The sequence below is a fragment of the Etheostoma spectabile genome, chromosome 7 (assembly GCF_008692095.1).
Source record: "Etheostoma spectabile isolate EspeVRDwgs_2016 chromosome 7, UIUC_Espe_1.0, whole genome shotgun sequence".
Classification (NCBI taxonomy): Eukaryota; Metazoa; Chordata; class Actinopteri; order Perciformes; family Percidae; genus Etheostoma; species Etheostoma spectabile.
Window position 1 is genome coordinate 29440365 of NC_045739.1, and position 15227 is coordinate 29455591.

Sequence of the window (15227 nt, forward strand, 5' to 3'; positions counted from 1 at the left end):
TACAGTTTACCAATCTGTCCCCACAGATTGGAAAACCGTGCACACCGTTTGATTTATTTTTCTCTTCCAGTATCTTAGGGGGGCTCCGTAGAAAAAGTCGCTTATTTTGGGCTTGTTTTCACAGGCCTGGTTGCGTATTTGTCTCGCAAGATCTGGCAACACTGTAAGGATCATCTACAGTCTGTTGTTAATAAACATCAGCAACAGATCACATGAAGAGCATTTTGACAGCTACTTTGTCATAATAAAAACTGGAGACTGTGTATCAGCTGATATGTGGGTCTGGTCACATTTTATTAAATCGGAATCAGACTTCAGTGTTTCTGTGACTTCTTGTTCAGCCTGAAGGCTGCTGGACTCGGCTGGAAACCGTCCGACTTTACCGCAGATCTTTGACACCGCCCCCGGATGCTGCCGCTGACTTAGCTCATCTCAAACGAGCCTGTTAGCTTCAGGAGCTAGCTACATGCGGCTAACATGCTAACGTTTGCTTAGCGTGATTAAGGGAGGAGTTGGACTCTCAGACTAACCTTCTCCCCGCGGCTTGGTCTCCTCCAGCGGTCTCCGGTGTCGCTCCATCTCGGATGAACAAACTAAGGACCGCTGTTTGGGAATTCTCTGATTCGGATTCAGCTAACGGCGTCTCTCCTCACTGCTCCAGCTTGTCAGCACGGCGAAACAACAACAACACCACTTCCGGGCGACCGCTGTCAAAATAAAAGCCTTCTTCATTCTCTTAATTTCTTTCATGAGTGTATATTTAGTTACAATTAAGAATTATGTTTTACTGTTGTTAAATCAAGAGTTCTGAAAATGTATTAAAGTATTCTTTCAAAGTGTATTTTAATCATTAATCTTCTTTGACTGTATTTCTCAGGAAGCCTTGAACACCTCCGGACCTTTATTTTGTAGCTCAGCAACCTCACCGGAAGCTATAGTATTTACCGCGGCTAACTTCCCTTTGACCAAGACAGCGGCTAGCAGAAACGTGTGTTAGCAGACCGTCGTAGTTGTGTTGAGAAGGAGGTAAAATGTGTAAAGTCCAGTGCTGAGAGCGTTGGTGGAGCAGCGACTAACTGCGGCTGCTGAAGAGATATTTGGGCTGTTTGAAAGAACGATAGCAGAGTACGAGGAGGAACTTTGTCGTTCAAAAGAGGAGAACGTGCGCCAACGGGCACAGCTGGACGCTATTTTCAAACCTCAGCTCCGGTTACACAGAGCAGGTTTGGTCCATTTACTTCTAGAAACTCAGCATGTTTGCATTTAATTTATTGTTTCGTTTATTACACATTGGAAAAAACTGACCGGTAGATTTGGTATTAATAATATTAATGCCGTAAATCGTAACACCGGTGTTACGGTTTAACTGTTTTTGAATTAACTCGTGGTCCTCCAGATGTGACGTGGGCGTGCCATGAGAAACTTTCTAGGTAGTTGTACAGATGCCTGTTTTTAAATACGCAAACGTCAAAAAATAGCCAAAATGTTAATGTTGTCATTCTTATTTCTGTCATAATCCTTTTTAATGTGTTTGTAATAGGCTGAAATAAGCAGAATAGATTAACTTGTGTCACAACGGGTATTACCATCGGTCATAACGCTCATATCGTTCATTTACACCTACAAAGATCTAATATTTAACATGGGCAACACAACAGCTGTGGTGTAGAAAACCAAAAACAGAGTTTTCACACGTCAACATGGCGCTCCAATTCAAACTCCACCGGGAGGTTTGTTGGAGTCTCAGGTGGGATTTTGGAGCAAGGACCATGTGAGACTGATAACCGATGCTGTTTGTCCGGTGCACTCGATAGTATCAATTCCACCAACATCCGAGTTTTCTCCTGAATCTGGCGCGGGCAGGACAGGAGGACCAAGTGCTAACACAAGCAGTGTGTTAGTGTTTAATAATTTTCAGAATAGAGAAGCGATTTCAGTGTGTGTGTATTGGGCAATCCGCCATCTAACAAGGTAGCTAGTAACATACATACATACATTGGTTTAGTTGTGGTACCTAATACTCAATTCTACTATTTTCCTACAGACTTCTCATAGCGGCTCTCCACTTCACTAACAATGGAGACAGAGACGTAACCCGAACAATCAGTGGTGAGGCAGTCCGTTACCCCCGGTTACGTAAGGGTTCGACCCATAAAAGAAAACATCATACGGTGAGTCATTTCATTTTGTTTCAAAAGATAAATTTGTGGGTGACTCAGTCAATGAATGTGATCTCAATATTTGTTTCCCTTGTCGAGAAGATGCATCGGCCCTGATGGTCTCACTGAGAGAGGGATACATAAGGTCACCACAGGAAATCAAAGAAGACAGCCCCATCCTGTCCTCGGCTGGACCTGCCCCTCTTTCCACGCATCACAAGGTCGCCAAGGATGAGGTAGACGGCCACCAACTTGAAGCAGCAGTAGTAGTAATATAACACATTACTCATAAAATATCAGTAATGTACCTGTTACAGTCTCAGTAATGCAAGTTTCAACGCATTTCAACTCAACATTTAGTGGTGTTTTTGTTTTTTAACCCTTGTGTTATCCTTGGGTCCAATTTGACCCATTTTCTTTTTATATCAGAAATATGGGTTTCTTACAACCATATTACCCAAAATAACATGGATGCATGCACGTTGTATGGAAGCCATACAACATTTTTTGCAGGTACAATTGATGAATACTTTCATTGAATTTTGAGGTGTTTTAGTCAATTTCATAGCATTTGAAAAAAAGAAAAAAGAAATGGTTTCAAAACATATCCTGACAAACTTTGACAGATACCAGTCTGATTCACTCAACATCCTTTGATCTATATTATTCAAAACAATTCATAATGTCTACTTTTTTTTTCTAAACTCAAATGAGGTATTTCATATGAATTAGGTGCATGGAGCATGAATTTAAAAAAACAAAACGTTGAAAAGTGACAAAAACGTTTTGGAAAAGTGTCAAGAACAATTCATTTTCAAATTTTGAGCCAGAAGGACAACAAATTCCTGGTGGACGGGAAGACAACACAGGGGTTAAGAATTCCCCAACACTGCAAAACATTTCGGCACCAAAAAAAAAAATGATATTAAATTATTTCCTGCTGCTGTATTTGAGGATTGAGGTGACTGTAGAGACGGATACATTTGTGAGATGGATATTATTTTGCAGAGGTACTTTTAATTATGTGTTATTTTCTCCTACTTGCTATTTGTACGTTTTACTTCTTTGTATAGATTTAGTTACTTTGCAGATTTATAATAATTATACAAAATATTACAAATAATCTATGATGTAATAAAGTGGATAAAGAGGAGAAATTCACACGCTAGCTGCCAAGTCAAACCGCCGTTATTTAGGTGAAAGAAACTCAAAAGTAATGCAAAAGTAGTGTAACGCATTACAATCCATAGACAGTATTATTGTAATATAACTAATTACTCTCAAATGGCCATAACTTGCTACAGACATTTCTATAAATTTGTTTAATTTTATGAATTACTTTCTGCTTCTGGATGTCAAAAGTTAAATTATGTTTTTCTTTTCTATACATATTATTAAAAGGGAATGGACATTGGACATCTATTGATGCAAACCTTTGGTTCTGTACAATTCTGATGCTAACAACTGTAATTCCATTTGTACTTGTTAATTGATGTGAAATTTCCCATTAAAAAGATAATTATATATATATATATATATATATATATATATGTGTATATATATATAAAAAAAACAACTAGTAATCTATGATCTGTTACATTTTGGAAGTAGCTTGCACACTTAACACTGCTAGTTACCATCAATTAAATGAAAAATACATTTTAATTAGACACTTTGTGTGATCATGTGTTCATTTTGTAAAAAAACAAAACAGTTTATCTATTGCCTCCCATATGGGGGCCAATGGAAGCCTCTGTAGGTCCCTCCTTCCTCTGGAAGCCGCCTCCTGATTGTGGCCACAACACAAGCTGGTCTCGCCTTCCTGATCTCCCACATGCCCATCGGACCACCTGTCTGGGGGCTGTTGCCTAGAGTAATGAAAGGGGTGCAATGTTAATATTGATAATCCTGTTAACATAGTCAATACGATCAAGAGTGATAGAAGTATGTGATGTAACATTTTCTGTTATTCTATTCCATAAATGTATGCATGCGCATCTGAGTTTAAAGATCTGCTAAACCCTCAACATCAATAATACACGTTAGATTAGATTCTACTTTATTGTCATTGTGTAAAGTACAAATGAGCTACAAAGACGACGAAATGCAAAAAAGCATAACTATGGCTATGTAATATTAACAACTTGTACAGATACGTGCAATGTAGTAGCAGTAACATGATAGCTAAGAATAATATAGATATATGCATTGTATGAATGGAATATATAACAGGATAAATATGGATATTCAGCATGAACCATATAGACAGATACGTACAAATATGTGCAGTGAGGTAACAGTACCATGGTAGTGCAGAAACTAACATAAGAATAGTAAGGATAAGTGTACTGTATGTGCAGGATGAGTAATATGAAGAGCAGTAGAATATGGCTATAAGTGTAGTTAACTGCCCCTAACTCCCTCCCTCTAGCAGGCAATACCACATACTGGAATTTAATAGACATTGTGAGATGATTGTTAGACTGTAGCTAGTGCTAACCCGCTTGGGTAGACTGCACAGTCCCTATATGTATATATGTGTATGTATATATGTGTATATATATATATATATATATATATATATATACACACAAGGATGGATACCCGACCCGAGCCCGACAGGACCCGACGGTACCCGACGGGCCGGGCCGGGTTCAAACAGATTTTTAGAAAGGATGCTCGGGTTCGGGTCGGGCTCGGTCACATCAGCGCGATAAGGCATTGAACATTTTGAATTTAAAACACCTTATTATGTAGGTAATGGCGCTTGTTGCCCCGTGTGCATTGATGCGCTCATCTGTTGACATTTCCGAATGCCTTCCTACAATTGCTTAATAAAAGCGGGCTTTCCACACAAACAAACGTACATGTGTCATTAGTATGAGAAACAAATGCGATTTTAAGTGTGTCGGGCTCGGGTCGGGCTCGGACATAAATATCTTAATGCCTGTCGGGCTCGGGTCGGGCTCGGACATAAATATCTTAATGCCTGTCGGGCTCGGGTCGGGTTCGGTTACTGCTCTGTCGGACGCGGGCCGGGCTCGGACAGAAAGATCCGGCCCGATCCGCACTCTAATACACACACACACTTGCCTCATAATGGTTTGGTCCACTACCTGATTTACGCCCATGATGTTTTTTCCTCCAACTTACAGGTTGTGGTTGACTAGCTGGACCTGCTTTGGTTGTTAGATAAATTAATCAACATGGATTGTGATTGGTGGTTGGCCACACTAGCAACAAATTGGGTATCCAAGATCCCTTAAATCAGAGAGACCCTGTAGGCTACTACATTTAAAAATTATTTATTAAACACTAAATGTTAAATATAATTAATTATATCTATATGGCCATCAGCCACATGGCGAGAAAATGTTTGTTCCAAAATAGTTCTGTTTCTTCTGCTCCTCTGCAGGTCGGAGGTTGGCGGGTGCGGGCCGACACACTCGCACACAAACACTGGCGCACACACACTAGACACTATATCACTTCTGTTTACTGATCGGTAGCGTTTAACTCAGGCTAATTAATTGACTAGTAAGTGGCGATTTTTGGCAGCGAGCTTTCCAAAGGAAAGTACAATTAAATTAAATGTTAACCGATCATTAACTGTTGACCACAAGCAGGAAACAGAGTCTCAGTTCACCATCCCGGAAGGCTCTGACACAATTTCCGCACTCCGTGTCCGCAGACAGCTGTAGGCTTGACCGGTTAAAGTTCTGTGCATTGTCAGACACATGCAGTCACTTTCCTGAAACCGCTTGCAAGACTGACACAAGTCTACAGTGGAGCGTATGTCCGAGCCTGCCTACAACCGCCTTCACCTGCCGGTTGTCAGCTTTGTTGTTTGGAATGAAAGGGAGAAAACCGAATCCCGAGTAACATGGTAGATATCGCTAAGGCGGCAGGCGTGTCTTGCTAAGGCGGCCGCTTTAACTGCAAAGTGCTGCGGGAAAAGTAATGAAATAACTTCATGTCATAGCTATTTTAACTTTTATGTCAAGAACTTAAGTAAAAATATTGATTCTCCAAAGTTTAGTTAAAAAATACTTTAGAATAATATGCAATTTTTTTAGCTTTAAAGTCTCTGAAACAAGATTCGAGATGTAAGAAAACATTCAGCTGCTCTGAGTAATGGCTAGCAGTGGAAATAGTTGGATAAAAGTACTGTCAAAACAGTTGAAAAGGTTAGCTAAAAGTACTGACTAAAGCAGCTGTCTGTACTTCATTCTGTTTTATGTGTTCCTGCGTTCCTTTTCTATAAAGCAGAAAATAATTGACTTAACAATGCATGTCCTGAGATGTTGCTTTAAAAAAGAGGGAGGCTCAGGACTGTATTGTAAATTATTGTAAATGATATACTGCGTGTAAAACAAAACAAACAGACACAACCTAACTTTCAGGTTGTGGTCGACTAGCTGGACCTGCTTTGGTTGTTAGATAAATTGATGAAGATTTGTACATACAGTATGCCCATCGCGATGTCAATGCGGAAGCAATTTTATCAGCCCTTGAAAAACCACACATTGTCACAACCCTAGTTACCATGAAGTCGCAGCTTTCCTCAATGTGTTTCCTGTTTCCTTCAGATGTTCAGCAGTTGTTGATGGTTAAAGAAGAGGTTCCCCCTGAGCAGCAGGAGTGTAGCTCCAGTTTGGACCATCAGGAGCCAGAGTCCCCCTCACACATTAGAGAGGAACAGGAGGAACTGTGGAGCAGTCAGGAGGGAGAGCAGCTTCAAGGGCTGGAGGAGGCTTATTTCCCCAAGTTCCCATTCACTCCTGTCCCTGTGAAGAGTGAAGATGATGAAGAGGAAGCTCAGTCCTCACAGCTTCATCAAAGACAAACTCAACACATGGAAACCGAAGCTGATGGAGAGGACGGTGGAGGACCAGACCGAGCCAGGAACTCACATCCACTTTTACAACCTGAGACTGAAGACCAGACTGGAGACTCTTCTGATCCTGAGACTGATGACAGTGCTGATTGGAAGAAGACCAGTGAACCTCAGTCAGCTTTAAACTCTCTGAAACATGATTCAAGATGTAAGAAAACATCCAGCCTCTTTGAGTAATGGCTAGCAGTTGAAATAGTTAGCTAAATGTACTGACTAAACATTTGAAATAGTTAGCTTAAAGTACTGACTAAACAGTTAAAATAGGTAGCTAAAAGTACTGACTAAACAGTTCAGTTCATTCTGTTTTGTGTTTCCACTTTTTTTTTTTCTATGAAGCAGAAAAGAAATTGACTCAACAACGCACGTCCTGTGTTGCTTTTGCACCAATGCACATTGCAATGTCCATGCTGAAGCGATTTTATCAGCCCTAGAACACAACTAAACAGAAGAAATAGTTAACTGAAAGTATTGTCTAAATAGTTGAATAACAGTACCGTCCAAACAGTTGAAATTGTTAGCTAAAGGACTAACTACTGACTAACAGCAATGTCAATGCTGAAGCGATTTTATCAGCCCTAGAACACACACACTGTCACAACCCTAGTTAGCATGAAGTCCCAGCTTTCCTCAAGTGTTTCCTATTTTTTGCAGATGTTCAGCAGCTGTCAGTGGTTACAGACGAGGTTCCCCCTGAGCAGCAGGAGTTTAACTCCAGTTTGGACCAACAGGAGCCAGAACCCCCCACACACATTAGAGAGGAACAGGAGGAACTGTGGAGCCATCAAGAAGGAGAGCAACTTCAAGGGCTGGTGGAGACTAAAATCACCAAGTTCCCATTCACTCATGTCCCTGTGAAGAGTGAAGATGATGAAGAGGAAGCTCAGACCTCACAGCTTCATCAAAGACAAACTCAACACATGGAAACAGAAGCTGATGGAGAGGACTGTAGAGGACCAGAACCAGCCAGGAACTCACATCCACAAACACTTTTACAACCTGAGACTGGAGACTCTTCTGATCCTGAGACTGATGACAGTGCTGATTGGAAGGAGACCAGAGAACCTCAGTCAGCTTTAAACTCTCTGAACCATGATTCAGGATGTAAGGAAACATTCAGCTGTTCTGAGTGTGGGAAAAGATTTGGCACCAGAGGACATCTGTATGATCACATGAGAATGCACCCAGGAGAGAAAAAATACAGCTGCAGTGTTTGTAACAAGAGATTTATCTGGCGACAACAGGTCAGAAAACATAAATGCGTCAACCATCAGTCCTCGCAGCTTCATCAGAGTCAAACAGAGGAGAACAGAGAGGCAGCCAGCAGAGAGACTCAACACATGAAAACAGAAGCTGATGGAGAGGACGGTGGAGAACCAGAACCAGCCAGGAACTCACATCCACGTTTACAACAACGTTTACAAGACGAGACTGGAGACTCTTCTGATCCTGAGACTGATGACAGTGCGGATTGTAAGGAGACCAGAGAACCTCAGTCAGCTTTAAACTCTCTGAAACATGATTCAAGACGTAAGAAACCATTTAGCTGCTTTGAGTGTGGGAAAAGATTTGGCTGCGAGGGAAGTCTGACTAGACATATGAGAATCCACACAGGAGAGAAACCTTTCAGCTGCTCTCAGTGTGGGAAAAGATTTGGCACCAGAGGACATCTGTATTATCACATGAGAATGCACCCAGGAGAGAAAAAATACAGCTGCAGTGTTTGTAACAAGAGATTTATCTGGCGACAACAGGTCAGAAAACATAAATGCGTCAACCATCAGTCCTCGCAGCTTCATCAGAGTCAAACAGAGGAGAACAGAGAGGCAGAGCCCTCAACCAGTAGAGCCACTCAACACATGGACCAGACTGGAGACTCTTCTGAACCTGAGACAGACGAGTGTGGGAGAAGATTTGGCTTCAAGTCCGATCTGAAGAAACAGAGAGCTTACACAAGAGAGAAACCTTTTAGCTGCTTAGTTTGTAAGAAATATTTTACACAGCGTGATCATTTACGGTCACACATGAGTACTCACAGAGAAGAGCAGCCTTTTAGCTGCTCAGTTTGTAATAAATCTTTTACACAGAGAGGAAGTTTACAGAAACACATTACAATCCACACAGAAGGAAAATGTTTTAGCTCTCAGTTTGTAAGATATATTTTAAAAAGAGATGACAGTAACAGTCACACATGATAGCCCACACAGGAGAGAAAAGATTCAGCTGCAGTGTTAATAACAAAAGATTTGCCTGGTGTCCTGATGTCAAAATACATAAATGTGTTGGTCCGATGGAAACAGAAGCTGATGTAGGGGACTGTCGAGGACCAGAACCAGCGAGGAACTCACATCCACTTTTACAACCAGAGACTGAAGACCAGACTGGAGACTCTGAGACTGATAACATGAATACTGTTTGTGCCTTTAAGTTCAAACCAAACTTCAAACAAAAATCTTTATGCATCAAAATCTATATAGAATACATTATATTGTGTGGTGGGAAAAAGTACACTCTTGTTTTAAATATTTTATTAGATATTGTTTTGTCTTGAAATGTCTGTCATGTAATCCATTAAAATCAAGAAATTAGACAAATGTAACCACCCGATCGTTTATAGGGCCAACACATACAGTATATTAACTTCTTTCCAAGGAACATATTCAATATTAAGATGGGATTTTATTCCATACACATTGGGTTCATGTTTTAAATGGTGAATCGTGTTTAAGAACAAGTTAGGCCCAGCAGTCTCGCTGTGTCAGGGAGACAGGAAGTGCAGGTTGAAAGTTATCTTTAGTTTAAACAAGGGAGACGTGAGGGAGGTAGCATAGGGAAGTTAGTCTAGCAAGGTGTTTCCTGTCAGGGAGTGGGGGAGTTTTTTCTTTGAAGCAAATCTGAGATGGACATATTATGATCTGTATAAAACTATAAAAACTCACTTGTTCATTGAATAGTCATATCTCACTAATTAGGCCATGGTAACGCTATAAAGTAAAGAAATCTAATCGTTTGATATGACCGGTGTGGTACACCAGGACAGGCTGAGTACGCTCCAGGAAGAAATAATTTGAAGTAAACCATCTGTTGCCCAGTGATTGGAATAACGGCGTTGCTGAATAACGGCTAGAGCAATCAAGCAGCTACCACCGAAGTCCTCTGTTCACAGTCTTGAATCTTTTTTTTGAGGGCCAAATCAAATGTTTTATGGTCAAGATTCATCTCATAGGCGGTGGCCTTGGTTTCAGACTTAAAACTCTTTATATCAGCAGTTTAATGAAACAACAACAGAGATATTGAATGGGGGAAGTCACTCCAGAAACAGAGCTGTTGAAAAATGGTGACATAGAAATTGGCCCTGATTCTCTTTAAATCAACATCATTGTGTTTAAAAAGATGTTAACATGTTTGCCAAACAATATTTTCAAACATGTTCAATGTCATACATTTTCTTAGGGTTAAAAAGGGTTGTAAAGTATTTCTATTTGTTTGAATAACTATTGACCCTTCATTAATACTGAAAAAATAACCCCTTTGATGCAAAAAACACATTAAGTCATTTTACGGTGCGATTTTGAATGATGATCATTCACCGTAAATAAGGTGAACAAAAGCCAATTTAACCACTGACTAGAGGTGTTGTTTCATGACATTTTTTGTCAACCTGTGTGACTCTCCAACTAAGAGACTCATTTATTAATTACTCAGCATCATTTATATTTGAGAAAAGAACAACTTCATTTGATATTTAATGTGAATAAAATAGCCTTGAACAGCCTACTACATTCCAAAACTAATGTTACTGTAGTGAACTACCGGTATGTTCTTCTCTCCCGCGGTCCGCCCAAGCAGGCAGTGGGCCAAAGCATTGTGAGGTAAGGGGGGGGGGGGGACTCTGGGATGTTTCTAAACTTAAACAGCATTTTTGGGGGATTTGTATTGTTTTACCACTACTTTTTACTACACAGATATCATCCCCATCCTCATCAGGCTCCACCAGCCCTTGAATCTGCTCTCCCTCCTGACTGCTCCACAGTTCCTTTCTGTTCCTCTCTAATGTGTGGGGGGGGGGGGCTCTGGCTGCTGCTGGTCCTAACTGTTTTTTCAGTGTCAATCTTCAGGTAACACGCAAACATGTGATAAGAGAATGACTATTGAGTTTGCTTTGTTATAGCGAGTTACACAAGCGTTTTACAAGCCAATTACAATTCACGCATACAAGATTCACGCTAAAAAAAGACACGTTTTAAGTTTTTGATTTTTGCTCTCTAAAATAGCTTTATATTTTGCTTGTGAATTAAATGTAAAAAAAAGTCTCTCGTCTCCTCGTCTGTCCACTTCCATCTGTCTTTGTTGACACCTGCCATGTGTGCAAACAGAGCGGAAATACTGGAAATGAACTAAAACTTCTTTGTTTTGTAAAACTTAATTGCAATTCATTATTTAATCAGCAAATAAGGTTTCCATCAGCGTTTATCGCATAAGCCGAATATCAGTAAAGATAAAATCTGATGAGACTGAACGTATTTACTTTGAGTCAATATTCACGAAATTCAATTGAATTTAACTGTTTCCATAAGGCATTTTTCATTCGATATCACTTAATTTGGATAAAAAACGCGTAGATGGAAACATAGCTACTGAAAAGACACAGACATCAAGAAAAAATGTAGATTGACATTGAAAAAATCACAATGCAAACAAAAGTTAAAGTGAAATAAAATAATAGGAATGTGAGATTATAACTTTTTCACATAAGTGATTTTGATATATTATAACTTTGTGTTTTATATATCAGTTCAACATTTTTCAGTGCCAGTATTTGTTTCAATGCCAAATTTAATTTTCAATACCACAGGTTACTGTCACTGTTCTAACTCCACAAGTTAAGAATTTTTTCCTATAAGCTTTTTCCAGCAAACAACTTCAGAAGCATGTTTTTCATAGACGCATTTTAATAAAAGTCACAACATGGGCACTTTAAATGCGGCCAGTTTTAAGATGGCTGAAAAAGTTACTCCGTTTGCTCACTAATCTAATGCTAAACAACAACACAATTGCTTGAAATTCTACCTGTTTGATGTATGTTTCTATAGATCTTCAGTTGCTGCGAAGTGTGTTTTGTGCTCATTAGGTTTGACCTAATGCACACAAATGTTGAATGAGTGGAATACTCGAGATGGAACATCATAATGCTTTTTTTATTTTTTATTAATTCTCACTCAGAGCTGATTTCTGAAATACCCCTCTGCTATGGAGTAAGGTCTGGTCACATTGCAGATACATTCCAACATAGGAGTACTCTGGAATAGTCGCAATAAGGAAATCGTTCTGGTGGAACATTCGCAGCCCACTAAAGAAAGCACCACATAAAATATTAAATGAAATTAAGTATTTGCACAACGATCATCCCCCCAAAAGATTCTTCAAAACTTGAATCTTGTATGCGTGAATTGTAATTGGCTTGTAAAAAAACTTTTAAAAAGTATAACCTGTGATGCTTGTGTAACTCACTATAACTAAGCCAACTCACTAGTCACGCTCCTTAACAATGATATCAAAAGATAAATTTTGATGATAAATATGGGAGTCTCCACTGATTTTTTTAAATATGTACACAGGATTTGGGCATGCTAACTTTATTTTCTTCTTATCACATGTTTGCCGTGTGACCCTGTTCTGATAAAATAAAGAAAAATACTTTCAGTTTCCTCCAAAATAATCAAGGACAAACCACAGGTGCTGTTTTTTTTATGATTGGGCCCAAACCATGAATGTCTCTGCCCAGTTATCACTGTTGGTTAAAGGAGGCAAACACTGTCCCACCCAATGTTGTCACATTTCAGGTTGACTCAGAAAAACCCAATATTGTGCAACATTTTTACTTTACAGGTCCATGGTTACCACTAAAGATACAGGTTATGTTTTCTTAGCTCTTTTCAAAGCCCTCTGCTACTATTAGACTTGGTAGATATTGTGAGACAAATATATGCCAAAACATGCCAATGGGCTAATCCAAAGAATTTCTTAAAACTACATTATTTGTCTTGTCATTCAGCACAACTTGTCAAGTTTAGCATCTACTTTGTCTATATCCACGACGTTGCACGTCCGCGATTGTTCAGGTGCTGCCGGAAATGTCTGTCCCCTTCTTCTGTCTCTGTGCTGGTGTTCTAACCTCTGGTGGATTTCTGAGGACTATGGTTACCTGGTCCTCAGATCTCTGCAGGGTAAATCCAGACAGCTAGCTAGACTATCTGTCCAATCTGAGTTTTCTGTTGCACAACTAAAACAACCTTTTAATGTACTCATATTATTTGTTATAGGCTTACTATTCATTTGATTAGGACAATGCAAGAGAATCAACATTTCTGTAAATGCGCCAGTGTTAGCCAGTCGGTTAATTTTCAACTGTGTTTTTATGTCGGGAGGAAAACCATGCAAACATGGAGAGAACATGCAAACATTACACAGACAGGCTCTGCCCAGACAAGTGATTGACCTCCGCAGAGCCAGCTTGTTGTGAGGCTGAAGTGCTAACCATTGAACCACCGTGCTGTCACACACCAAAACAAGATTGTGATTGGTTTGAAGAAATACCAAAAAATCAGAGCACGTTTTTTCTCCTCTGCAGTGCTGTGAAGGAAGGTCTGGCAATGCAAGACTTGCATCCACTTACTTTGTTTCTATATATATTTTCTCATCCTCCATGCATTCCCCCCGTTCTGACTCTGCTCTTTTTTCAAACCTCCTGGCCAGCAGTAGACCTGACTCCCTCCTGCTATTCCCCAGTCACCTGTCCATACACCTGCCCCTCATCCTATCATAATGTATGGGCTATCACCTGCAAAACAGGCCTAAATCCCTGGCTATGTTTTTTGTCAATCTGTAAACTTTGAGCAGAGTAAGGGTAAAAACCCCTACTATAATGAAGAGAGGGAAAGCTTCTCTTGCCAGAACAAAGTTGCAGATCAGAGGAATAACAATTTATTTTCCAATTGTTTCACAGCACACCTCAGATACCTCACACATCTCCACACAACCGTGAGGGAAGGTGCCACATTGCTGATTTATGTGTAATTGCAAAGCTTTATACTGTCGCTGAATGTGTGTGTCAGTCAAACAGAAACACCGACAGCACACAGCAGCGCTCCACACACAGCGAGAAGCAGGGCAATTGTTGGTTACGTACTGTAATCCCGGATTCTATACATATAGGCTTTCCCTCCAAGAGCTGTAGCTGTTGGGTTAAGGGCTAAGTTGATGTGGTCAATGCCCAACTGTGCCACCATAGTACACAGGCATTCAAGGCAAGTCATTGAGGCACACAGAAAGTTAGCTAACACCAAAAACTACAGGTCAACTGTGTACCGTAATGACGATTACTGATTAGAAAAGTAACGCCGCTCCTTGGCTGGGTCTCCATGTTCTATAGGGCCAAACCAACCAATCAGATATTAGTAAAACATATTGTTTTGATGTGGCATTGGCTGAACGACAAGGACAAAATAAAATACTTCTTATTTTTTAAATATAGGGTGAAGGAAGGACACTGGCGTTAGTTGGGGCAGAAGGAGCATTTTTCTTTTTTTACATATACATCTATTTCATTCTATATCATTTCATACACAACGTTGCACTTTACTGCTTTTTACACTTCTGCAGTAACAATAAAGTTGAATCTGATCTGATCTGATCTCATGAACTGTGTTGTGGGTTCGGTTTGCTGAGCCTCTTATGAAACAACAGGATTCAAATAGCTTGACTGAAAACAACTGCTGATAAGTGTTGCTGTGTAGATGGCAGGGCCACACCTGTGCTGCCGTGCAGTAAACAGCAGGCCATGTCACCCAGCCACAAAATCTCCTTTGGGTGCAGTAAAACAATACTAATGGATCTATGATGAATTGAGGTGAATTGAAGTACTCTCTGCTTTCCATTCATATTGAGTCACTGTTAAGTCTTGCTATTGTCAAGGATGACTGCTGTTGATAAGAAAACAAAAGACAAAAGTGTTAATCTCTCAGATATCTGAACACACCTCGAATAGGTTTAAGATTGTATTGCTTGAGTCAAAATTCATAAGGGTGATCCATTATCCCCACAGGCCCAAATCAGATTTGGTAGTAGTGGGTGTTTCCTACTTGAACACTGAACAATTGCCTAAGCTGCATCCT

General features: G+C 40.0%; 1 protein-coding gene and 1 long non-coding RNA gene across 2 annotated transcripts; both read left to right on the forward strand.

Moving 5' to 3' along the window:
• The first annotated feature begins 955 nt into the window (after nucleotides 1-955).
• LOC116693121 (uncharacterized) lies at nucleotides 956-7059 on the forward strand. Its single transcript, XR_004332854.1, has 4 exons — nucleotides 956-1223; nucleotides 2045-2171; nucleotides 2262-2395; nucleotides 6749-7059. It is a non-coding gene; the product is annotated as an uncharacterized LOC116693121 (long non-coding RNA).
• An 899-nt stretch (nucleotides 7060-7958) lies between these two features.
• On the forward strand, nucleotides 7959-9248 carry LOC116693137 (zinc finger protein 436-like). The gene has a single exon (XM_032521848.1). It carries the CDS (start codon nucleotides 7974-7976, stop codon nucleotides 9246-9248), a length of 1275 nt encoding a protein of 424 aa, XP_032377739.1. The 5' UTR covers nucleotides 7959-7973.
• Nucleotides 9249-15227: the final 5979 nt, after the last annotated feature.